General features: G+C 42.5%; 2 protein-coding genes across 2 annotated transcripts in view; both read left to right on the forward strand.

The window, feature by feature from the left end:
• The first annotated feature begins 3,271 nt into the window (after positions 1–3,271).
• Positions 3,272–26,176, forward strand: part of LOC139446134 (nuclear receptor subfamily 1 group D member 2-like) — a 116,749-nt gene continuing 93,844 nt past the window's right edge. Inside the window, exon 1 of the mRNA XM_071227432.1 lies at positions 3,272–3,337. The gene's annotated coding sequence lies outside the window, so the exon portion shown is untranslated. The remainder of the gene's footprint in view (positions 3,338–26,176) is intronic.
• On the forward strand, positions 16,338–21,873 carry LOC139446639 (autotransporter adhesin BpaC-like). The gene is made up of 5 exons (XM_071227915.1): positions 16,338–16,463; positions 16,672–16,734; positions 20,305–20,473; positions 21,095–21,430; positions 21,536–21,873. The coding sequence occupies exons 1-5, from the start codon at positions 16,338–16,340 to the stop codon at positions 21,871–21,873; spliced, it is 1,032 nt and encodes a 343-aa protein (XP_071084016.1).

Consider the following 26,176-nt stretch of genomic DNA (forward strand, 5'->3'; position numbering starts at 1 on the left):
AGTTCCGTTTTGATTAAGAATACGCCTAAGACCTTGAAGTTTTCTAGTTTATTTTGTGGGTTTAGTATTGCTTCAGATGCTCTGATAACCGTTAGTACTTTTATACAATGAACACTAAGAACAATGTTTTGCTATTAAATTAACTTCGTTATCATTACCCGTATACAATGGTATGTGATCAAAGAAATAAAACCAATAATAGTTAATCCTATTGACTAAATACACAACAGGCAAAGAAGCCAGTTATATACAATCCTTATGAGCATAAGAAAAGGATTAAGTGATCGTGAGATAGTAACATTAATCAACTTCACAGAAGAAGCCTGTGTGAAATAACACGAGCTAATTAAGCTCAAACCAAACCATTTTTGTCAATAGGGGTGTAGGTTGTTTAAAATAATCTGTGGTAGGCCAAATGGGAAAGGTCATTTCTGTTTCTTTAGGCCATATGGGACGTAGGCCAAATGGGACGTAGGTCAATAGGGGATGCACCAAATCAGCAATCGTGTCACAGTTATGAATCACGTCATCAGCGAATAGTAAAACCAACAAATGTACTGTCTGGGTGTAACTTGATACCGTAACGACAAGAATGTCAATAGAGGCACATAGAGTACACAGCCTTGGCGAACACCGACGTCACATTCAAACATGTCTGAATGAAGATTATCCTATCTTACACGATCCGAACGGTCCTTAGAACTGTTGTACGGAAACAGACGTCGTGGACAAAAATACTCTACAATCTACTGTCTACAGCATTATCTGAATCATCAAATACCCAAACAGTGTCAAACATGGGGATGACCTCATCAGAGTGTGGATTTGCTCTGAAGCAGTCCCGACCGCCTCCGTGGTCTAGTGGTAGAGCGTCCGCCCGGAGAGCGGAAGGTCCGGGGTTCGATCCCCGATCGCGTCATACCAAAAGACGTTAAAAGATGGTACTTGTTGTTACCCTGTCTGGCGCTCGGCATGAAGGGACTGGTCGGCTCGGAGTGAGAATACTGTGTCTGAGTGAGGTATTCATATTAAACTGCGGCATGGTATCTCAGTGTGCTAGCACTATTTATCGGCATCAGTCCGGACTAGTACAAGCAGCCACACAAACACACACACGTACATGCACGTCGCTATATAAGTGCAATAATCTTGGTCGCGACGTTAAACCCCTTTTCATCTCACCTCACCTGAAGCAGTCCCGTTTACAATCTTCCCAAAAATAGAGGTAATCAACATGGAAGGCACGTGCTGCCGGTACGGAGTCATGTGACTCGCGCCTAATGGGATACATCAAAGCGTGGACATAAAGAAAACACTCCAAGGAATGACGTAACAGTATATGTTTCACTCGACCCTTTCGTACAAATAAATGTAAAATAACCTTTTCGAGTATCAGCTCCACAGCGACCATAAACAAAACAACATTTAGAGATGCAAACAGTTTCAGTCGCGATAAACCGTAATCGTAAGCGATTTAAAGCTGTGTCGCAAGAAAAACGCTACATATTAATAGAAGGTCTATAAAAAATGTAGAAAAATTATCAAAGTGTAGTCTTTCTCAAATATCATTATCTATAAAGTCTTTCTAACAAAGTCCGCACGTTGAAGTCCTCGGCGAAGGGACATCACAACTTCTTGCAAGATATCAAGAAGTGATTCTTGGCCATTCCACACTAACACCGCTGTGTGATGAATCAGTGTCAGACTGGATAAGCCAGCATGCCCCCCAGATCTCTCCCTGGGAAAACAGGGCGTGGTCAGCCCCTGTCGATGAGCTCCATCAATAATACGAAATACATCAGTCTCATGTGGAATGACGTAGATTTATTCCAAGTAAGTTGAGGATGGGGTAGCCTAGTTTGAAGCGTTCGCTCGTCACGCCGAAGACCCGGGTTCGATTCCCGACATAGGTACAATGTGTGAAGCCCATTTCTGGTGTCCCCCGCCTTGATATTGTTGGAATACTGCCCAAAGCGGCATAAAACCATACTCACTCACTCCCGTCATATAGCTGGAATATAGCTCAGTGCGGCAACACTCACTCACTCAGTCACTCAAACTGAAAAGCACAACAAAATGCATTTCGACTATATTGTTCCCCAAAATATTTTTGCAAGTTTTGACGCGAAACAGAGTACCTGACGATATCCAGGAAACTATTGCTACAATGTATAAATGATGACTTAAATCATACCTGGTAAAATAGTCTTTTATGGCAGCTGCTTTGTCAAATGCATTCTACACATATGTCGACTTCGGTTATTTGAGTTTTTTGTTTATTGTTTAAAGCTTTACTCAGGAATATTCCAGCTCTATGACATCTGTCTGTAAAAAATCGAGTCTGGACCAGACAATCCAGTGATTGATATCATGAGCATCGATCCACGCAATTTGAATACGATGACATGCATCAACCAAGTCTGACCACCCGATCCATTAGTCTCCTCTTACGACAATGGTGATCGGCTGAAGAACTATTCTAACCCGGATCTTCAAGAGTACGGCTATTTGAACAATGAGTTATTTAACAAGGAAAGTGATATTGTTGCATCGATAACACATATATAAAGTGTGAAACCATTTTTACTTAAGTTTCTTTCATGCCAAATGTAAGATAAAAAGTTAGGAAAAACACCGTATACAGTTTTGAATCTCTTTCATAAAATCATTATTAAAATTGTGGGCAAAAGGAAGTTTCCACCCATAGTTGACGGTGTCTAAAAATGAAACATAATAGGAAAGGTAATAAAATAACATTGTAAATCATTTTTATCATTTCAGATTGTAAATGTAAGTCTAGTCCCTCCACTAAGACATACTGACGCTTCAGGATATCATTTTTTCAGTGTTTTGTGAATCTTTTCGATGGATGTCTACAGCTGGTATTGCATTTATAAAAATGTTCTTCTGTAAAACGACAATGCGATAAGTTAAAAATAAATAGATTAGAATAATCGTTTGGCTAATCTGTGCTTAGAGCTTTGTCAGCGAGTAATCCTTGTAGAAAGCCTGTCCGTGTGATCGCCAATACAGAGCAATACGTGTATATGCCTCGGCGAGGCGATGCCGTTCCGTGTTCTATCGCCTGATGCTTTCTAAATAATATATGTACGCCCTGGGATAAGCATGCGGTGCCATTAGGTCACAACATTTTCATAATCTAATCCTTGTCTAACATTTGTGACGAGCCACGACTGTTCAACGTGATCAACCTGCTGTAATCTTTCTAGCGTGCCCATGACCTGTCAACTTTGACCGTCAACCTTGACCACCGGAAGGTCATCACACGCAAGTTCCCGGATTAACGGTAGCAGATTGCTGAAAACAAGGTTATAGGGTAAGTTGTTTTGTCAGTGTCATATGTACGATCGAGCCGTGATTTACACACTTTGTCGCTTCAGTTGTTTAACATATTCATGTACAAGCAACTTTTGTTTATAACTCCACGATCGAATCATTCTGAGATAAATAACAGCGATGTGAAGACCCGATCTACGTCGTATGTTATGAGCCTTGCTGCGTTGATCTGTCGATTTCAATAACCAAATGAGTGTTTCTGTTACCTGTCAAGTAAAAATAGTGATTGACATTTGTAAATATCAGTTGAGAGGAAGGGTACACATCTTCCAACGACTGTCAGACAGTTGCATCTGGTTGAAATAGGCTGTATTTTGGGGAGGGACGATCGCACCAACCTAGGCGTGACCTATTTGAGATTGTTAGTGCATGCTTCAAGCAATTGCTTGTCAGCCGAAGCCAGTACACATGTGGCAGGTTTCGTTAGATTGGTGTATTTAATCAGTTGTCTGAGTGGTGACGCGAGAGTGATGGGTGTCTCCAGGTTTCCCACATGTGGGGAGTCCCGTCTCAGTGTTTTTCTATGACAAGGGATACACATGTTGCTAGCCACACACTGTGACCTACTTACGAGGTCAAGCAAGCCTCAGCTACGTGGTATAAATCTCAACCGATACATTCATTCTATGAAATATGTACAGTAGATTATCATATAAAATTATGGTCGAATGGATCATTTGATGTAAAAAAATCGAATGGATGTTTCCTTGTTTTTCAATAGATTGGGTATGGAGAACGGAGTTGGGAGAATGGTATGACCTATATTGCTCCAGAGGTCAATATGCATGTATCCTATGGTATATAGGTACTGCGGTCTGGTCAGTGTGAGGGGTGTAGAATGGAGGGAGGAAATGGAGGGATGTTTCACAGGTGCCATGCCTTATATGGACTGTGGACAACCTCCTAGTTGATGTTCAAACTTCAACAAAGAACCAAATTTTAAGGAGTGTCATTGTGTTGATTGATGTGTCATTAGGTTTACAAATGTGAATCACACTCTCTGCTGAAGTACATTGTATCAGCATGATTCCTTTGTAGGCCTTGTGATAATCACGCTGTTTACAGTTCCCATGTTTAAATAATCATATCCAAGCCTCCGAAAATCGGATTCTAACAATCAATTTGTTTGTTGTTGAATGCCGCACTCAGCAATATTCCAGCTATATTACGCGGTCTGTAAATAATCGAGTCTGGACCAGACAATCCAGTGATTGACATCATGAGCATCGATCCATGCAATTGGGATACGATGACATGTATCAACCAAGTCAGCGAGTCTGACCTACAGATCCTGTTAGTCGCCTCTTATGACAAGCATACTTGCCTTTTACGGCAAGCATGGGTTGCTGAAGACCTATTCTAGGTCCCTCTTCACAGGTCACAATCAATTTGTGTTTACAATAATTGAGATAGTCTGTCCATCTTCCATGTATGTTGACCTGTTTAGAATTATTCATGAGAGAGTTACTTTCTTTGAAAGTTCACAGTCGATGCCCTTTTACATAGAAACTTCATCAGTCTATTAAAGTTGTATGAAGTGATAAATCTTAATGTTCAATTTAATGAATTATGCACATGATTGAAATGGCTTAATCAGATTTAAAAAGAAGTATTTCCATTTTGTTTCTGTTTAATACGTTCTGTTCCCAGCTCAAATGTTGATGTAGAAGCAAAAAAGGTCAGGATATTATTCTTAAGATTGTTTGAAAGTCCATACAAGTGTGCACACTAGTGTTTACTGTGTGTTAAAATGCACATATCCACATGCACAGGGTTCCTGCTTTCTTCAGGTCCTCCTAACTCCTGTTTACTAAGGGATCTGTTTAGCAGCATTATGTTATTTCAAACCAATGGAAACAGAAATAGATTTTATGAAGGACATTGTCAAAATAGATATGAACAGTATGTCAACATAGTGCAACCTAGCCCAATATTTGCAAGACAGGCCTCATTGCTGCAATAGTGAAGGCACGACCTTAAACTAACGTGCAGATTCGAGGACTTAATGTGCACCAGTATATATACACACTGACTGTGCAAGTATTTGTTGTTTCCAAGAATTGACAAATGCACTTGACAACTGCTTGTAAGCATAAATCAGATTTTAATACGAGGCTCGTTTGACGGATTGTGTAAAATGTATCAGTCTCTGAGTTTTGTTTATCTTTCAGTGTTCGAAATTAACCATGGAGGTCTAATCATGACCCAATTGTGAAAGATTATTGCAGAATGCAGAAATGTCTTGACAAGGAACATAAAGATTCTGTAATTAAGGAAGTTATCAAATCTTACAGTACAGCACACAGTATACACATTTGGCAGTACAGTGCACAGTGCAGTACATATGTCCTTTCCTGTCAAAACTAGGGCTGTTACGATTCACTCCCTTTTTCGGTGAATCGAACCATATCCCTTCATGAATTGAATTCGTTATTCGTGGTCATAAGAATAAAATATTTACTAAAAAAATAAAAAGACTAATTTTTACTAAAAATATCCATAAGAACTTATCATATGCATACAAAGATTTCTTCAAAGACAACACTCATGTATATAATTTGACAGTAATGTGGTCACTGGTCATTGTTGCATTTGAGCAGATGCGGTATATAAATGTACAATAAAATAATAATAATCATTAACACTGTCAATCTCATTCAAATCAGATCTTAGTTTTCGCTACCGCTAAACAAAGATCTGAGGACATCCTATTACGGGTCACGTCAGAGGGACCTTTCGCGAACTTTGACCAACCAATGAAATGACTGACAAGAAATCAACATTAGCCAATCAGAAGGCAGCTTTCTCGAGCTTTACGACACTACTTTCAAACTGGCGACTACGCTTTGAAACATATTTTGACGGATTCTCGATTTAAAAAATTGAAACTGATAAGAACACTCTTGAATGGCTTATGGATGGCCTATATTGTTTGAATATAATCATAAAACCCGTAACTGACGTTCGGAATACCCCGTGTTAAATATTTCGTGGTTGCATGATTAGAAAACACATTCCGACTGTCACTTTCATGATCTGGTAAGTGACGCTCTGATTGGTTGGATGAAAGGTCGTTCTGACGTAACCCTTAATGGGATGTCCTCAGGTCTTTGTTTAGCGGTAGCGAGGACTAAGATCTGATTTTAATGAGATTGTAACACAGCAGCATGGTCAATCCATGTGAAATAATTTATTTTTTCACTGAATATAATAAAGAATACATCAACTGCTGACTTGTTACTGTATTCGTGAATAATTATTCGTATTCGCTACCCTATATTCGTGATACTGTCTTATTTGCCTCATCGTGTATTCATTGCAGCCTGAGTAAGGACCCTTTAAATTATTGGGGGTCCCTTTAACCCCAACAATATAGATCTAGTAAAACCCTGTTGTTGATTTTAGGAGTCCTTGAATTCAAGTGAAATATATAAGCATCAAAAGTAGGCTTGTAAAGTAAATATTGTTTTTCTAATTAAGTGGATTTTGAAATTATTTTTTGGCAGATGAAGTTTCAAAGCAGTTGAAAGGCAAATATAATGTTACATATTTGTCAAACAGGAAGTTTTATGAAAGGTTTCTGTATTTGATCTGAAAGGTTACGAAACTTGGGATATTTGTGTCATTGTTCAACTTCTATTGTGTCTTTGAAATCATGTAGAATTCTTGGCCCCAGGCTGCCATGTTATGATGACTCTAGATCACACACGCCACAATGAAGCTCCTAATTGTGGACTGCTTCAGTGGTCTAGTGGTAGAGCGTCCGCACGGAAAGAGGAAGGTCCAGGGTTCGATCCCCAGTTGCGTCATACCAAAAGATTTTAAAAGATGGTACTTGTTGTTACCCTGTCTGGCGCTCGGCATTAAGGGGCTAAAACAAGGACTTGTCGGCTCGGAGTCAGTATACTGTGTCTGAGTGGGGTATTCATGTTAAACTGCGGCATGGTATCTCAGTGTGCTAGCACTATAAATCGGCATCAGTCTGGGCTAGTACAAGCAGCCACACAAACACATTCACGTACATGCACGGTAGGGCTGCAACGATACAGGAAGGTCATGATACGATACGCATCTCGATATTCTGGTCACGATACGATACGTATCTCGATACGCAATGATAAAAAACAAGACTTAAAGCATGTCAAGATTGAACCTTTCATGATTTTGGAACAGTCAAAATTATTTTATAATAACAAGACTACTGAAGTTGTTTAGCTTCAAAGTGGAACTTTCTCTAACTTTCCTTAAAAACAATTCAAAGTTCAAACACCAGAAAATTATTAATGTGCTCCACCAGTGATACAACGTCAAAGAATATTGATGCAATGGTCGAAGAAATTGTATCTGAATTTTTTGTTTTATCAGGAATAATATATTCCAATATCGTGTTACCTTAGTTGCAGCTTTTACTATATATATATTTCAAATTATAAGAACCACAAGTGTAGCATTTTGGTACTGGTGATTGCTGTTGCAGGATATTTTTACGTATGGAACAATTTGACCAGTCATCCTAGGGACTTCCCGTGCTACATGTATTTCGATAGCGAAAACGTTATGTTGACATATATTAGCCAAATTGCCACAAATATGACTTTTGACGTGTCAAAGTAGGGCCTTTTTCATATATATGTATCCATTCTCTAGCAACTAAAGTTCGTTTCAATGCGTCAAAAGCAGTAATCTGACCGTGGTTGCTGTATCTCTTCACACACGATTTCACATAACTTAATGAAAACAATATTAAAGGAAATTTTGAGTAAAATTAATAAAATATATTACAAACACAAGTCCAGATATATAATGAACATGTTTTGATAACAAGATAGTATAATAATGGTATTGAATTGCGTACTTCAGTTCGGACTTGCTGACTTGTATTTCCATTGTTATGTGCTTGCGGGGATCAGCTGATAATGTTTAATGAGATGGGGAAAAACATCTGTCGGTGTAAAACCTAAGCTTGTTAAAAATGTAAGTACGTTTTTGGGAGCCATGCGTTAGCGCGCTATAACCATGTTAGCGGTTTATTGAAAGGCACAATAGCTAGGAAACGCTGTACTTGAGATATGCATTCCGTATCGTGGCGTAGCGATAAATGGGCCCACGTTTATCGTATATCGCATCGTGGGTCAAGTATCGCGATGCATCGGAATATTGGTGTATCGTTTCACTCTTAATGCACGGATTCATGCACGTCGCTATATAAGTGCAATAATCTTGGACACGACGTTAAACCCAATTTCATCTCACCTCACCTCCTAATTCGGACACTTCATTGTGGCTGCAATGTTTAAAATTAAGCCAGGGTTAGAAACTAACAGTTTTAGTCCACTAGTCCTTATAATGATAACATATAGCAAAACCCTTAAAAATGGCAAATTTCTACTAGTCCTTATGATACCTTTACTATTGGGCAGTTGGGCAAGGACTACAGGACTAGTGCCAATTTCTAACGCTGTAAGCTTGAAAGTCAAAGGGTAGTTTTCATACCCTCATTGTGACAATTAAAGATTCACGTGGTACGTAGACTCCAATATTGTAGCAACCAACTTCAAGGACCTAGGGGGGGCACGGGTGGCCCAGTCGTCTAAGGCGCCGCGATTCGCTGTGCAGAGTCGCATCCCATGGGCGCGCCAGAAACCAATGATTGTGGGTTCGAAACCTGGTTTGCCCCGATTATGTTTCTAGGTTTGTCAGCACCATACCCGTGCTCGTGGGTTTCACCGAAGTGGTAATCGTCTGAGACCAGCATCACTTCGGGCTTTCCTCCCACATTAAGCTGACACGCCGCAATATAACTGGAATATTGTTAAAAGCGGCTTTAAACCCGACTCACTCACTCAAGGACCTCAGACCCAAGATACTTTATAAGCCTGGCCTGGAATATTGATAAAATTGGTGTGAAATCCTTTACACTCATTTGAACTAATTACTGTACTAGCTGCATGAGGTTACAGGCCGAGTCTGGGTTTGACTCCGGAGCACACAAACCAGTGGTCAACAGCATGAGTACAGTTGTGGTCACACTGTTGGCAGTGTGTAACTTTAGCCACTGGGTCATAGAAAATTTCTTTCAGACAAGAAATCATGTAAATACTTCATATTTCCTCATAAAATTTACTGAAAATGAGGGGCGGTCGGGGAGCCTAGTGGTTAAAGCATTCGCTCGTCACGACGAAGACCCAGGTTCGATTCCCGACATGGGTACAATGTGTGAAGCCCATTTCTGGTGTTCCCCGCCATTATATTGCTGGAATATTGCTTAAAGCGGCGTAAAACCATACTCACTCACTCACTCACTCACTCACTCACTCACTCACTACTGAAAATGAAAAGTGGGTTGTTGAGACGACTCTCATCACACATGATGGACCCTTGTTGCCTCAGACGCTACGTAATGACAATTAAGTGATTCAAGACATTGACATGTCAGGATACAGGGTAATTAGCCGTGGTTCATTCAGACAAAGGTTGTCCCAAATCGGCTGCTGTGACAGTGGCATGGCATATGTGATATGTTACAAATTGGAACTGACTAGTGTCCGAAATAACTGCTGCCCTTCTGCCCGTGGCTGGTAACTTATCTGTCGGTCTGCATGAAATCTTTCTCCACCTGCCAACTGCTAGGTAGATAATTTTAAGACTATGTACATATTCACCTTTATTCAGATTCATTGTAGTCATCATCTGGACTGTCTGTTCGTCCATCCGTTTGTATTTCGTTTCCGGAGCATTGTTTGAAAACTGTGAAAGATTTTTCACCCAAACTTGGTACATGTATTAACCAGGGTCTGATGTGGTGCCTTTTGCTATTTTGGGGATTTTCATCTTCTGATGACTATTGTTATTGTCAAGTATTTTGTATTATTTCAACCGGATCAAGACATGTTTGGTTCATATTTTTTGTGATATTTTAATATTTATGATGCCTGAACGGAGGCAGGTAACTTTGAAGATGGGCAGGCAACACTTATGGATCATATGCCTGTCGTCTTGTTGGGTTTTATGACTATTTCAAACACTGAAACTTGACATGGTAAATAATGAAAAACATGTTTGGAACAACAAGTACTCGGGAGTCCTTAACCGTCCATCCACATCATGGCAGTGTCACATGACAGCATGATGGAGGATGCCTTGGTTGGGAACGGACACCAACAAGAGACGAAAGTGTTCAGTCAGTGAGCGTTAAATATATATATATACTTTCCATATTGTTATTATTGAGCATCATTGTTACTATGGTAATGACTGATCATGGTTTATGCAGTGTTGCTGTTTATCACCTGGCATGATATAGATTACTGTTGCATGTCCTGAGGTAGACTAACATCTAGTCTCTGAAATGAGCATATTTTACAGAAAAAACAGTTGTTAAATTAGGGTTATAAAATATAATAAAAAGGAGCCCAGAGACTTTCTTCATTTCCTGATACTGAAGTAATCTAGACTTGCCAAACATTATAGACTTATATGGGCTGTATTGGATATATTTGTGTCAGGGCCTGTATGACAGACTCATCCTGAGGAGTCAGTCAATATTAGTTTTTGGAAATTCTGTGTGTTTGTTTGTTTAATGCTGCACACAGCAATATTCCAGTTATATGATGGCGGTCTGTAAATAATCGAGTCTGGGCCAGACAGTCCAGTGATTGACATCATGAGCATCGATCCATGCAAATGGGATACGATGACATGCATCAACCAAGTCAGCGAGCGTGGCCGCCGTATCCCATTAGTCGCCCCTTACGACAAGCATAGTCACCCCTTACGACAAGCATAGTCACCCCTTACGACAAGCATAGTCACCCCTTATGACAGGCATAGTCACCCCTTACGACAAGCATAGTCACCCCTTACGACAAGCATAGTCGCCTTTTACGACAAGCATAGTCGCCTTTTACGGCAAGCATGGGTTACTGAAGACCTATTCTGTCCCCGATCTTCCCGGGTTTGAACATTCTGATTGACAAATAGATGTTGGAAGTCAGTTGGCCGTGTTTTCCTCAATGTATGTATTATGACAGAGGATGTTGACAAATGACATGGTAAGCCAATAATGGCGGCAAGTAGAACCGCAGAGCACACTGCAAAGTTTGCTCTGGTTTGAGAGTAGTTGGAGGGGTGACCATGCTCGGCAGCTCAGACTCCTGAGATTATCTGGAGCTTTGTTGCCGGTGTCTTCTAAGGCATAAGATTTTTTCGAAATATATGCCTCTGTTCACCCAGCAGTGAATGGGTACCAGGAAGGATGAGATGGTTATATGACTGTTCACCCAGCAGTGAATGGGTACCAGGAAGGATGAGATGGTTATATGACTGTTCACCCAGCAGTGAATGGGTACCAGGAAGGATGAGATGGTTATATGACTGTTCACCCAGCAGTGAATGGGTACCAGGAAGGATGAGATGGTTATATGACTGTTCACCCAGCAGTGAATGGGTACCAGGAAGGATGAGATGGTTATATGACTGTTCACCCCGCAGTGAATGGGTACCAGGAAGGATGAGATGGTTATATGACTGTTCACCCCGCAGTGAATGGGTACCAGGAAGGATGAGATGGTTATATGACTGTTCACCCAGCAGTGAATGGGTACCAGGAAGGATGAGATGGTGATATGACTGTTCACCCAGCAGTGAATGGGTACCAGGAAGGATGAGATGGTGATATGACTGTTCACCCAGCAGTGAATGGGTACCAGGAAGGATGAGATGGTTATATGACTGTTCACCCCGCAGTGAATGGGTACCAGGAAGGATGAGATGGTTTTATGACTGTTCACCCAGCAGTGAATGGGTACCAGGAAGGATGAGATGGTTATATGACTGTTCACCCAGCAGTGAATGGGTACCAGGAAGGATGAGATGGTTATACATGTATGACTGTTATGCTTTTAGCCCCTCATAAGGCAGCTTTGGTTTTATACTCCCTAGGGAGCAGAGAATGAAATGCAGGTCACTCTTGTGAATCCCAGAATGATGCAGGTCACTTTGTGCATCCATGATCAGGAAGACGAGCAGTAAAGAGTGATTTGACGGTAGTCATGTCTATTTCCAAAAGATATTATGTTTAGCTTATGACCAATTTTTATATTGGTGTCTTAAAACTAACTAAACATACTATCAATCCCCCCACCCACCCATTATTTGTTGACCAAAGTTTTGAAAATATTTTTTCATTATCATCAGGTATAAATGTCAGGAAGCAATTTTTGTGTGCAGATGTTTGGATTCTTTTGGAAATGACAGCTGCATTGAGCTGCATTGACGGAGTTGCTGATATGTGAAAATCAATAACGCCGTGGTAAAAACAGTTTTAGATGACACATTGTCATGAGAGAAATGTGAAAATGCTGTATAAGACATGTGGGATGCTTGTCACGGCTGTAACTGTAAGACCGTCTTTGATAGGTATTTAGAAGTGGGAAGAACATGAATACATGACACTTTTTTTAGATATCAACTTTTTTCATTGTTTGTGATGATGTTTCAGAGCTACTTCGTGCTCCTCCATCAGGTGAATGCCACAAGATGCTATCCCCCAAAGCTGTAAGACAGTTTAGCAATACTCACTCCATGGCTGATCCAAGCCGTGGGAATTTGTGGATCTCAAGTTGTTTATTGGATATTTGCATTTGGCATTTTGTGGTGAGGATTAAACTTAAAGGAACTAAGTAGAAAAAGATGCTCTTGATGTAAGCCAACAGTAATATTAACTACACTATTGGTTGAACTTTGACCCCTGTCTCACCGTCCAAGGTCGCTTATGAGGGCCTACGGATATAGTCTATCTATCATCCAACTTCTTAAATACATAAAAATTAGCCAAATGCCTAGAACACCTGCTGAAATTCTCCTTATACTTAAACTTTACGCAGCTGGATGTAAGTCCAAATGCAAGAGCATCCAACATGCCCTATCATATGACGGCTTTCAACAAGTGTTTATCACAGTATCCACTCTTTGCCTTCAGTACTTTTGGCAAGAAAAACATTTCCTTTGTGAAGATGACAAAAGCCCTGCTATAAACTACCTACGCCTGTCAAAGATCAATGGCCTGATCACTGCCATAGGTTTTTATTATCCCCCAACTCTCCAGAGGTCACGACCCCGTGGTATCACAGAGAGTGACCCAGTTCATGCCATGTTATGAAGAAGTCCAGTGGTGACCGCCCCAGGCTGCTAATGGCCAGTCAGAAAGGCAAAACATGATTCACCAAGTAGCTTCCCACTAGCTGCAGGGCATTCTCACCTGTCACCAACAGCCGCACACCAGGCAGGTGGGAAGAGGGGTGGGGGGGTAGGGGGGAGGGAGGTTCTCAGCGAAGGCTTACAGGCAGTGTTGTGCTCTTGTGTTGTGTGGGGCGTTGGGGTAGCGGGCTTCAATTCCCCATACGGGTACAATATATGAAGCCCATTTCTGGTGTCCCATGACGTGATATTGCTGGAATATTGCTAAAAGCGGCGTAAAACCTCTCACTCACTCACTCACTCACTCACTCACTCACTCTTGTGTTGTGGTGAGAGTATAACTTTATATCACATGCAGTGTTGTGTAGAGAGTGATGCTTTATATCACATGCAGTATTGTGGTGTGAAGATTATCACTATAGTATATTATCACATGCAGTGTTGTGGTGTAGAGAGTATCACTTTATATCACATGCAGTATTGTGGTGTAGAGAGTATGACTTTATATCACATGCAGTGTTGTGGTGTAGAGGGTATCACTTTATATCACATGCAGTGTTGTGTAGAGATATCACTTTATATCACATGCAGTGTTGTGGTGTAGAGAGTATCACTTTATATCACATGCAGTGTTGTGGTGTAGAGAGTATGACTTTATATCACATGCAGTATTGTGGTGTAGAGAGTATGACTTTATATCACATGCAGTGTTGTGGTGTAGAGAGTATCACTTTATATCACATGCAGTATTGTGGTGTAGAGAGTATGACTTTATATCACATGCAGTGTTGTGGTGTAGAGAGTATCACTTTATATCACATGCAGTGTTGTGGTGTAGAGAGTATCACTTTATATCACATGCAGTGTTGTGTAGAGATATCACTTTATATCACATGCAGTGTTGTGGTGTAGAGAGTATCACTTTATATCACATGCAGTGTTGTGTAGAGAGTATCAATTTATATCACATGCAGTGTTGTGGTGTAGAGAGTATCACTTTATATCACATGCAGTGTTGTGGTGTAGAGAGTATCACTTTATATCACATGCAGTGTTGTGTAGAGAGTATCACTTTATATCACATGCAGTGTTGTGGTGTAGAGAGTGTCACTTTATATCACATGCAGTGTTGTGGTGTAGAGAGTATCACTTTATATCACATGCAGTGTTGTGTAGAGATATCACTTTATATCACATGCAGTATTGTGGTGTAGAGAGTATCACTTTATATCACATGCAGTGTTGTGGTGTAGAGAGTATGACTTTATATCACATGCAGTGTTGTGGTGTAGAGGGTATGACTTTATATCACATGCAGTGTTGTGTAGAGATATCACTTTATATCACATGCAGTGTTGTGGTGTAGAGAGTATCACTTTATATCACATGCAGTGTTGTGGTGTAGAGAGTATCACTTTATATCACATGCAGTATTGTGGTGTAGAGAGTATGACTTTATATCACATGCAGTGTTGTGGTGTAGAGAGTATCACTTTATATCACATGCAGTGTTGTGGTGTAGAGAGTATGACTTTATATCACATGCAGTGTTGTGGTGTAGAGAGTATCACTTTATATCACATGCAGTGTTGTGGTGTAGAGAGTATCACTTTATATCACATGCAGTGTTGTGTAGAGATATCACTTTATATCACATGCAGTGTTGTGGTGTAGAGAGATATCACTTTATATCACATGCAGTGTTGTGTAGAGAGTATCACTTTATATCACATGCAGTGTTGTGGTGTAGAGAGTATCACTTTATATCACATGCAGTGTTGTGGTGTAGAGAGTATCACTTTATATCACATGCAGTGTTGTGGTGTAGAGAGTGTCACTTTATATCACATGCAGTGTTGTGGTGTAGAGAGTATCACTTTATATCACATGCAGTGTTGTGTAGAGATATCACTTTATATCACATGCAGTATTGTGGTGTAGAGAGTATCACTTTATATCACATGCAGTGTTGTGGTGTAGAGAGTATGACTTTATATCACATGCAGTGTTGTGGTGTAGAGGGTATCACTTTATATCACATGCAGTGTTGTGTAGAGAGTATCACTTTATATCACATGCAGTGTTGTGTAGAGAGTATCACTTTATATCACATGCAGTGTTGTGGTGTAGAGAGTATGACTTTATATCACATGCAGTGTTGTGGTGTAGAGAGTATCACTTTATATCACATGCATTGTTGTGGTGTAGAGAGTATCACTTTATATCACATGCAGTATTGTGGTGTAGAGAGTATCACTTTATATCACATGCAGTGTTGTGTAGAGAGTATCACTTTATATCACATGCAGTGTTGTGTAGAGAGTATCACTTTATATCACATGCAGTGTTGTGGTGTAGAGAGTATGACTTTTTATCACATGCAGTGTTGTGGTGTAGAGAGTATCACTTTATATCACATGCAGTGTTGTGGTGTAGAGAGTATCACTTTATATCACATGCAGTGTTGTGGTGTAGAGAGTATCACTTTATATCACATGCAGTGCTGTAGTGTAGAGCAGGGACCACTTTCCCCATCACATGACCAGAACCACTTTCCCCATCACATGACCAGAACCACTTTCCACCATCACATGACCAGAACCACTTTCCACCATCACATGACCAGAACCACTTTCCCCATCACATGACCAGAACCACTTTCCCCATCACATGACCAGAGCCACTTTCCCCATCACATGACCAGAACCACTTTCCCCATCACATGACCAGAACCACTTTCCCCATCACATGGTTATGCATTGTTAAGTAGTCATCACTCCCGCATGTCCATCACACGACCAGACCAGGGGTCTGACGAGCCTCCTTCATCACCCACCTACACACTCGCCCAGGAGCCCATCTCTTCCTCCCACAGCATTCCCTGCTCCGAGAGCCAGGAGTTGAAGCATGTGTGGTGACCTCATTCTGGCAGCTGACCTCTGACCTGCCCTGATTGGTCAGTGGCGAGAGGAGGGTTGGGTCTGTGGCCTGTGGTCTGTATTCAGCAGGCAGGTATTGATCATGGGGAGAGGGGATTTAATTAGGAAATGGCTCGGACAGCCACAAAGCCCTGCTTCATTTCACAGACTGATTGAATGGTCAAAATTTTGTTTACAGATTTGGCATCTCTCCTTCCACTTACAGATGGAATTAGGGCTGAATGACAGTGGCATGTTGGAGGTGGGGCACATTAATTGTCATCTGTCATTAATGATACTTACAAAGATAAGCTGAAGGGGGGTCGGGGTGGGCGGGGAGGGGGGTCGTGGTGGGCGGGGGACAGGGTGTTCTGCTGTTGATGGTGTACAAACAAGCCAGATATAAGCAGCAGCCATTGCAGATGGTAGTGAGTGAGTATGAGTTAATGATGCTTTTAGCAAGATTCTAGCAATATCACAGCGACTATCCAGCAATATCACAGCGACTATCCAGCAATATCACAGAGACTATCCAGCAATATCCAGGCCAGCAGTACAAGGGAGAGTGTGAAAATAACATGAGGCAATTATAACCAACGTTATTTCTTGAATGTTAAGGATAGATTGTGTTGCTGAAGCCTTTCATTAAGGACACACTACAGGGTAATTTGGTGACACACTACAGGGTAATTTGGTGACACACTACAGGGTAATTTGGTGACACACTGCAGGGTAATTTGGTGACACACTACAGGGTAAACTGGTGACACACTACAGGGTAATTTGGTGACACACTACAGGGTAATTTGGTGACACACTACAGGGTAATTTGGTGACACACTACAGGGTAATTTGGTGTGAGAATCGTGCTTGTGTTTCACCTCATTTCCAGGTGTCAGGCTTCCTGATGGTATATTTAGCCAGTGCACAATGCTCCCTCCCTCCCTCCCTCCCTTCCCCACACTCACTCACTCACTCACTCACTCACTCACTCACATGGGAGTGCTGGGACATTGCTACAAGTGGCACAAAACAGTACTCACTGTATTCATTAGGCCGAAGGTGCTCTCAATCTCATACTCAGAGCTTGAGTTGGCTGTATAAAACATGCTTTTTATTTCTACAACTCCAGTGATAGAAACTAACATTTCGAGTCCACAAGTCCTTATAATGGTAGCAAGACCCTTAAAAATAGCTGCTTCAAGTGCATGTTAAACAAATTCAAATTTGTGCCTGTCAAACACTAAATACTCTCCCTTATAACAACAATCTTTGAACACACTCAATACTTCTAAACACTGTGTACCACTCTGCATCACTTGGCCCATTTGTGTGTGTAATTTGTCCTCCCCTCTTGGGCATGGCGTCAACAAACTGAGGTTTCTTCAAGATTGTGTGCACATCCTATTATGTTTTACAGCATTATTTTTTTGTTTTTTTTTGTTTTTTTTATTCAGTCATGTACCACAGGACACAGATACAGAAATAACAGTACAAATTCCTGTATCAAGGTAGTTCGCAAAAGGATGTGGTACGGAGGAGGCCTAAGGCATAATCCACAGCATGGTGCAGATGAAGGCATATTTATTAGGGCTGGGACGAGTCCAAATTTACTACCCGGGTACCCACCCCCCTATTACCCGACCCTACCCGGGTACCCACCCCCCTATTACCTGACCCTACCCGGGTACCCACTGTAGGTCTAAGGAGATGTCTCAAAATGTCCAATTGGGAACATTTTAAGGATAGACCTGGCAAAACGTATTTAGATACATGTATTAAACAATCTGGTCATTCATACTCTGAAGTTGAATTAAGTTATATCTTTATTCAACCATATGAAAAATCAGAAGGAATGGGTGCATATTCAGAACGAAATGCAAACATTATTGATTTGTAGTGTAACCATAGAGTTCCAGATATTATTTGCCATTAAACAATATATCATGTGACTAACCACGGGTCCGGGTAGTCCTGTGGGTACCCGGGTACCCGAGTTACCTGTCCCAGCCCTAATATTTATGTATACAATTTAGAAGGTGCGGTATTTATGGTACATCAAATTATGTTGCAAGCATCAAGTGAATAAGTTATTTTGCAGTTCGAGTAAACAAAGCCCATTTTCTATTTAAGGCAGAGAAGTAATTATTTCTACGTGCAATATGATATTCAACGTCATAGATACTTCTTATTGTGTTCTTAAAAGCAACAAAGTCAACATTTTCATTCTTAATACACTGGACAAAGATAAATCTTTTAGCAGCTCTACAATCAAATGGTTAATTAATACATCAGAGGTACCAAAAAGAAGCTCGTTGTCCGTTATATGAATTTTCCTATGCAAGATATGAGTCAAGTAAATACAGAAATCTGACCAAAAATTCTTAACAACATGACATTCAGGATAAACATGGAAAACATTTTCTTTGTGAGTATGACACATAGAACATTCATCGTTATCAATAAGTTTCATTCTTAATAACTCACGTTTAGTAAATATTACTTTATGAATAAATCTAAACTGGAAGTCCCTGAGTTTTGTGTCCCTTAACCCATGGCAATATACACTGAATATTTGTTTCCATGGAAAAGAACATCCTAGCTGATTTTTCCATTTCAAACAAGATTTAGGGAGAGGGAGGGAATTCCCTATCAGTTTAAAATAAAAAGCTTTTTTTCCTTTAATAGAACGTGTAGTTTTACAGCATTAGTTATTTAAAATCATGACACTGTCATAACAGATCTGACATACAAGTAGTCAGTTAATACACCCATGTTTCATCTCTGATAAATTTGTGGGACAAGAATGCAATTGTTTTTGTCTAGTGCAACTAGGTTTTCATGTCAAGGTGCATCTGGTGTAAGTTAAATAAAAGTTCCTTAAATCAAGCCCTGATACTGGGGCAAATCTACCACCCCCCCCCCCCCCCCCCAACATTCTCGGAAGCAAGAACACACCGGTTGTTGGATCAAGTTGGATGTTGGTTAACTTGATCCACAGAGGCGCTGGTGGTAGCCCATTTATGTTTAAGTGACAAGTGTGAGTTGAAGAAGAGGTAAGACAGACCGGAATGTGGTAGATGACGAAGTTGTTGCAGTTACCGTCGGTGAGGCAGTATGACCTGGTCGTGTTGACACAACCGACGCAGTACATTCAACCTGGAGGTGGGATCCTCCACCGATCTATGGCAATCATCTCCATCGCCAAGGGGGATTGTTTATTTGACAAAACTTCTTAAATATGGCCACTGTTTGAAACATTTCCAAGGATTGATCGGTCTGTATAGACTGCTTGTGGTTTCAGTTTTCAGATTCCCTTGTTAATCATGTAGGAACTCTGCAACACATTTGGTGTGTGGAGCGGAGAGCGTGGTGACGGGGGACAGTTGTGTTGGAGTTGAGGTAGTACATGACCCTTGTCGCGAAGCTGACGTTGGAATTAAGCATGATGGATCCTTGTCAGAAGCCTCGTGAAACAACTCGATGATTAAAGGGATCGAAGGATGGGGGAGGGGGGGGGACTTAGTTTTTAACACTGTACAACATTATGCATTGACTCATCATCAAGTGGACGTTGTATTGATACAATGCGATATGTACACACATATTTGATAAGCAGATGCTATGAAGTGAATTTTTAAATGCTATTTTCTTAAGTTATTAGTGAGCGAGTCTCACCTTATCTGGCTGTTTGTGACTTGCCTTGTGTTTAACCTCGCCTTCAGTGTTAATAACTCAAAGATTTTTAAACCCTTATTGACATTGGCCCTGTATACAAGACTAGTGATGTTTTGCATGCATTGTCATGCTGCTTTATATACCTGTGATGCAGGGACAGTCTTACGGGGATGTCAGTCTAGTTACAGGGGATGCCAGTCTTGTTACAGGGGATGTCAGTCTAGTTACAGGGGATGCCAGTCTTATTACAGGGGATGCCAGTCTAGTTACAGGGGATGCCAGTCTTGTTACAGGGGAAGCCAGTCTAGTTACAGGGGAGGCCAGTCTAGTTACATAGGATGCCAGTCTAGTTACAGGGAATGCCAGTCTAGTTACAGGGGATGTCAGTCTAGTTACAGGGGATGCCAGTCTAGTTACAGGGGAAGCCAGTCTAGTTACAGGGGATGCCAGTCTAGTTACAGGGGATGCCAGTCTTATTACAGGGGATGCCAGTCTAGTTACAGGGGATGCCAGTCTTGTTACAGGGGAAGCCAGTCTAGTTACAGGGGATGCCAGTCTAGTTACAGGGGATGCCAGTCTAGTTACAGGGGATGCCAGTCTAGTTACAGGGGATGTCAGTCTAGTTACAGGGGATGCCAGTCTAGTTACATAGGATACCAGTCTAGTTACAGGGGATGCCAGTCTAGTTACAGGGGATGCCAGTCTAATTACAGGGGATGCCAGTCTAGTTACAGGGGATGCCAGTCTTGTTACAGGGGAAGCCAGTCTAGTTACAGGGGATGCCAGTCTAGTTACATAGGATGCCAGTCTAGTTACAGGGGATGCCAGTCTAGTTACAGGGGATGTCAGTCTAGTTACAGGGAATGCTAGTATAGTTACAGGGTATGCCAGTCTAGTTACAGGGGATGTCAGTCTAATTACAGGGCATGCCAGTCTTGTTACAGGAAATGTCAGTCAAATTATAGGGGATGCCAGTCGAGTTACAGGGGATGCCAGTCTAGTTACAGGGGATATCAGTCTAGTTACAGGGGATGTCAGTCTAGTTACAGGGGATGCCAGTCTAGTTACAGGGGATGCCAGTCTAATTACAGGGGATGCCAGTCTAGTTACAGGGGGTGCCAGTCTAGTTACTGGGGATGCCAGTCTAGTGAAAGGGGATGCCAGTCTAGTTACAGGGGATGTCAGTCTAATTACAGGGCATGCAAGTCTTGTTACAGGGGATGTCAGTCTAATTACAGGGGATGCCAGTCTAGTTACAGGGGAAGCCAGTCTAGTTACAGGTGATGCCAGTCTAGTTACATAGGATGCCAGTCTAGTTACAGGGGAAGCCAGTCTAGTTACAGGGGATGCCAGTCTAGTTACAGGGGATGTCAGTCTCGTTACAGGGGATGCCATTCTAGTTACAGGGGATGTCAGTCTAGTTACAGGGGATGCCAGCCTAGTTACAGGGGATGCCAGTCTAGTTACAGGGGATGCCAGTCTAGTTACAGGGGATGCCAGCCTAGTTACAGGGGAAGCCAGTCTAGTTACAGGGGATGCCAGTCTAGTTACAGGGGATGCCAGCCTAGTTACAGGGGAAGCCAGTCTAGTTACAGGGGATGCCAGTCTAGTTACAGGGGAAGCCAGTCTAGTTACAGGGGATGCCAGTCTAGTTACAGGGGATGCCAGTCTAGTTACAGGGGATGCCAGTCTAGTTACAGGGGATGCCAGTCTAGTTACTTGATCCTGCTCTGAAATATTTATGGTCCAGAAGTTTTCATGCATTTTGATGTAAATATGTTTATCATGATACCTATTGTATCAAAACCTTTAAATAGTGATCAATACATATTACATCGTACCATGACCTTGCTGTGTTGGTTCACCCCAAGCAAACCAGAGAGACTATAGGTTTTGTTTGTTTGTTTGTTTGTTGAACGCTGAACTCAGCAATATTACAGTTTTAATATGGCGGTCTGTAAATAATCCAGACAATCCAGTGAATGATATCATGCGCAAGAACCAAGTGATGAAAGGTAAATGTGCATGACATTTTGTGATAAGCAGCATTAACATTGACAACAAGGGTAAGGAAGCCAGATGTACAGTAAGGATAAGGATTAAGGATAAGGATTAAGTATCAAACAGTTGTGACAAGCTAAAATAGTCTATTGCAATGAACCAGAAGTTGTTATCCATGAAGTTGGTTATTTGATACATCAGACAGGACAAGGTTCCCTTGCACAATAGTCGTTAGACAAGGTTCCCTTGCACAATAGTCCTCAGACAAGGTTCCTCTGCACAATAGTCCTGAGACAGGACAAGGTTCCCCTGCACAATAGTCCTCAGACAGGAGAAGGTTCCCTTGCACAATAGTCCTCATACAGGACAAGGTTCCCTTTCACAATAGTCCTCAGACAGGACAAGGTTCCCTTGCACAATAGTCCTCAGACAGGACAAGGTTCCCTTGCACAATAGTCCTCAGACAGGACAAGGTTCCCTTGCACAATAGTCCTCAGACAGGACAAGGTTCCCTTGCACAATAGTCCTCAGACAGGACAAGGTTCCCTTGCACAATAGTCCTCAGACAGGACAAGGTTCCCTTGCACAATAGTCCTCAGACAGGACAAGGTTCCCTTGCACAATAGTCCCCAGACAGGACAAGGTTCCCTTGCACAATAGTCCTCAGACAGGACAAGGTTCCCTTGCACAATAGTCCTCAGACAGGACAAGGTTCCCTTGCACAATAGTTCTCAGACAGGACAAGGTTCCCCTGCACAATAGTGCTCAGACAAGGTTCCCTTGCACAATAGTCCTCAGACAGGACAAGGTTCCCTTGCACAATAGTCCTCAGACAAGGTTCCCTTGCACAATAGTTTTCAGACAGGACAAGGTTCCCCTGCACAATAGTCCTCAGACAAGGTTCCCCTGCACAAAAGTCCTCAGACAGGACAAGGTTCCCCTGCACAATAGTCCTCAGACAAGGTTCCCTTGCACAATAGTCCTCAGACAGGACAAGGTTCCCTTGCACAATAGTCCTCAGACAGGACAAGGTTCCCTTGCACAATAGTCCTCAGACAGGACAAGGTTCCCCTGCTCAATAGTCCTCAGACAGGACAAGGTTCCCTTGCACAATATTCCTCAGACAGGACAAGGTTCCCTTGCACAATAGTCCTCAGACAGGACAAGGTTCCCTTGCACAATAGTCCTCAGACAGGACAAGGTTCCCTTGCACAATAGTTCTCAGACAAGGTTCCCTTGCACAATAGTCCTCAGACAGGACAAGGTTCCCTTGCACAAAAGTCCTCAGACAAGGTTCCCCTGCACAATAGTCCTCAGACAGGACAAGGTTCCCTTGCACAATAGTCCTCAGACAGGACAAGGTTCCCTTGCACAATAGTCCTCAGACAGGACAAGGTTCCCTTGCACAATAGTTCTCAGACAAGGTTCCCTTGCACAATAGTCCTCAGACAGGACAAGGTTCCCTTGCACAATAGTCCTCAGACAGGACAAGGTTCCCTTGCACAATAGTCCTCAGACAGGACAAGGTTCCCCTGCACAATAGTCCTCAGACAAGGTTCCCCTGCACAAAAGTCCTCAGACAGGACAAGGTTCCCCTGCACAATAGTCCTCAGACAAGGTTCCCTTGCACAATAGTCCTCAGACAGGACAAGGTTCCCTTGCACAATAGTCCTCAGACAGGACAAGGTTCCCTTGCACAATAGTCCTCAGACAGGACAAGGTTCCCCTGCTCAATAGTCCTCAGACAGGACAAGGTTCCCTTGCACAATATTCCTCAGACAGGACAAGGTTCCCTTGCACAATAGTCCTCAGACAGGACAAGGTTCCCTTGCACAATAGTCCTCAGACAGGACAAGGTTCCCTTGCACAATAGTTCTCAGACAAGGTTCCCTTGCACAATAGTCCTCAGACAGGACAAGGTTCCCTTGCACAAAAGTCCTCAGACAAGGTTCCCCTGCACAATAGTCCTCAGACAGGACAAGGTTCCCTTGCACAATAGTCCTCAGACAGGACAAGGTTCCCTTGCACAATAGTCCTCAGACAGGACAAGGTTCCCTTGCACAATAGTTCTCAGACAAGGTTCCCTTGCACAATAGTCCTCAGACAGGACAAGGTTCCCTTGCACAATAGTCCTCAGACAGGACAAGGTTCCCTTGCACAATAGTCCTCAGACAGGACAAGGTTCCCTTGCACAATAGTCCTCAGACAGGACAAGGTTCCCTTGCACAATAGTCCTCAGACAAGGTTCCCTTGCACAATAGTCCTCAGACAGGAGAAGGTTCCCTTGCACAATAGTTCTCAGACAGGACAAGGTTCCCATGCACAATAGTCCTCAGACAGGACAAGGTTCCCTTGGACAATAGTCCTCAGACAGGACAAGGTTCCCTTGCACAATAGTTCTCAGACAGGACAAGGTTCCCCTGCACAATAGTGCTCAGACAAGGTTCCCTTGCACAATAGTCCTCAGACAGGACAAGGTTCCCTTGCACAATAGTCCTCAGACAAGGTTCCCTTGCACAATAGTTTTCAGACAGGACAAGGTTCCCCTGCACAATAGTCCTCAGACAAGGTTCCCCTGCACAAAAGTCCTCAGACAGGACAAGGTTCCCCTGCACAATAGTCCTCAGACAAGGTTCCCTTGCACAATAGTCCTCAGACAGGACAAGGTTCCCTTGCACAATAGTCCTCAGACAGGACAAGGTTCCCTTGCACAATAGTCCTCAGACAGGACAAGGTTCCCCTGCTCAATAGTCCTCAGACAGGACAAGGTTCCCTTGCACAATATTCCTCAGACAGGACAAGGTTCCCTTGCACAATAGTCCTCAGACAGGACAAGGTTCCCTTGCACAATAGTCCTCAGACAGGACAAGGTTCCCTTGCACAATAGTTCTCAGACAAGGTTCCCTTGCACAATAGTCCTCAGACAGGACAAGGTTCCCTTGCACAAAAGTCCTCAGACAAGGTTCCCCTGCACAATAGTCCTCAGACAGGACAAGGTTCCCTTGCACAATAGTCCTCAGACAGGACAAGGTTCCCTTGCACAATAGTCCTCAGACAGGACAAGGTTCCCTTGCACAATAGTTCTCAGACAAGGTTCCCTTGCACAATAGTCCTCAGACAGGACAAGGTTCCCTTGCACAATAGTCCTCAGACAGGACAAGGTTCCCTTGCACAATAGTCCTCAGACAGGACAAGGTTCCCTTGCACAATAGTCCTCAGACAGGACAAGGTTCCCTTGCACAATAGTCCTCAGACAAGGTTCCCTTGCACAATAGTCCTCAGACAGGAGAAGGTTCCCTTGCACAATAGTTCTCAGACAGGACAAGGTTCCCATGCACAATAGTCCTCAGACAGGACAAGGTTCCCTTGGACAATAGTCCTCAGACAGGACAAGGTTCCCTTGCACAATAGTCCTCAGACAGGACAAGGTTCCCTGGCACTAAAGTCCTCTGACAGGAGAAGGTTCCCTTGCACAATAGTCCTCATACAGGACAAGGTTCCCTTTCACAATAGTCCTCAGACAGGACAAGGTTCCCTTGCACAATAGTCCTCAGACAGGACAAGGTTCCCTTGCACAATAGTCCTCAGACAGGACAAGGTTCCCTTGCACAATAGTCCTCAGACAGGACAAGGTTCCCTTGCACAATTGTCCTCAGACAAGGTTCCCTTGCACAATAGTCCTCAGACAGGACAAGGTTCCCTTGCACAATAGTCCTCAGACAGGACAAGGTTCCCTTGCACAATAGTCCTCAGACAGGACAAGGTTCCCTTGCACAATAGTCCTCAGACAGGACAAGGTTCCCTTGCACAATAGTCCTCAGACAGGACAAGGTTCCCTTGCACAATAGTCCTCAGACAGGACAAGGTTCCCTTGCACAATAGTCCTCAGACAGGACAAGGTTCCCTTGCACAATAGTCCTCAGACAGGACAAGGTTTCCTTGCACAATAGTCCTCAGACAGGACAAGGTTCCCTTGCACAATAGTCCTCAGACAAGGTTCCCTTGCACAATAGTCTTCAGACAGG

Source organism: Haliotis cracherodii, unplaced genomic scaffold (genome assembly GCF_022045235.1).
Source record: "Haliotis cracherodii isolate W230 unplaced genomic scaffold, xgHalCrac1.p SCAF_6, whole genome shotgun sequence".
NCBI classification, from domain to species: Eukaryota; Metazoa; Mollusca; class Gastropoda; order Lepetellida; family Haliotidae; genus Haliotis; species Haliotis cracherodii.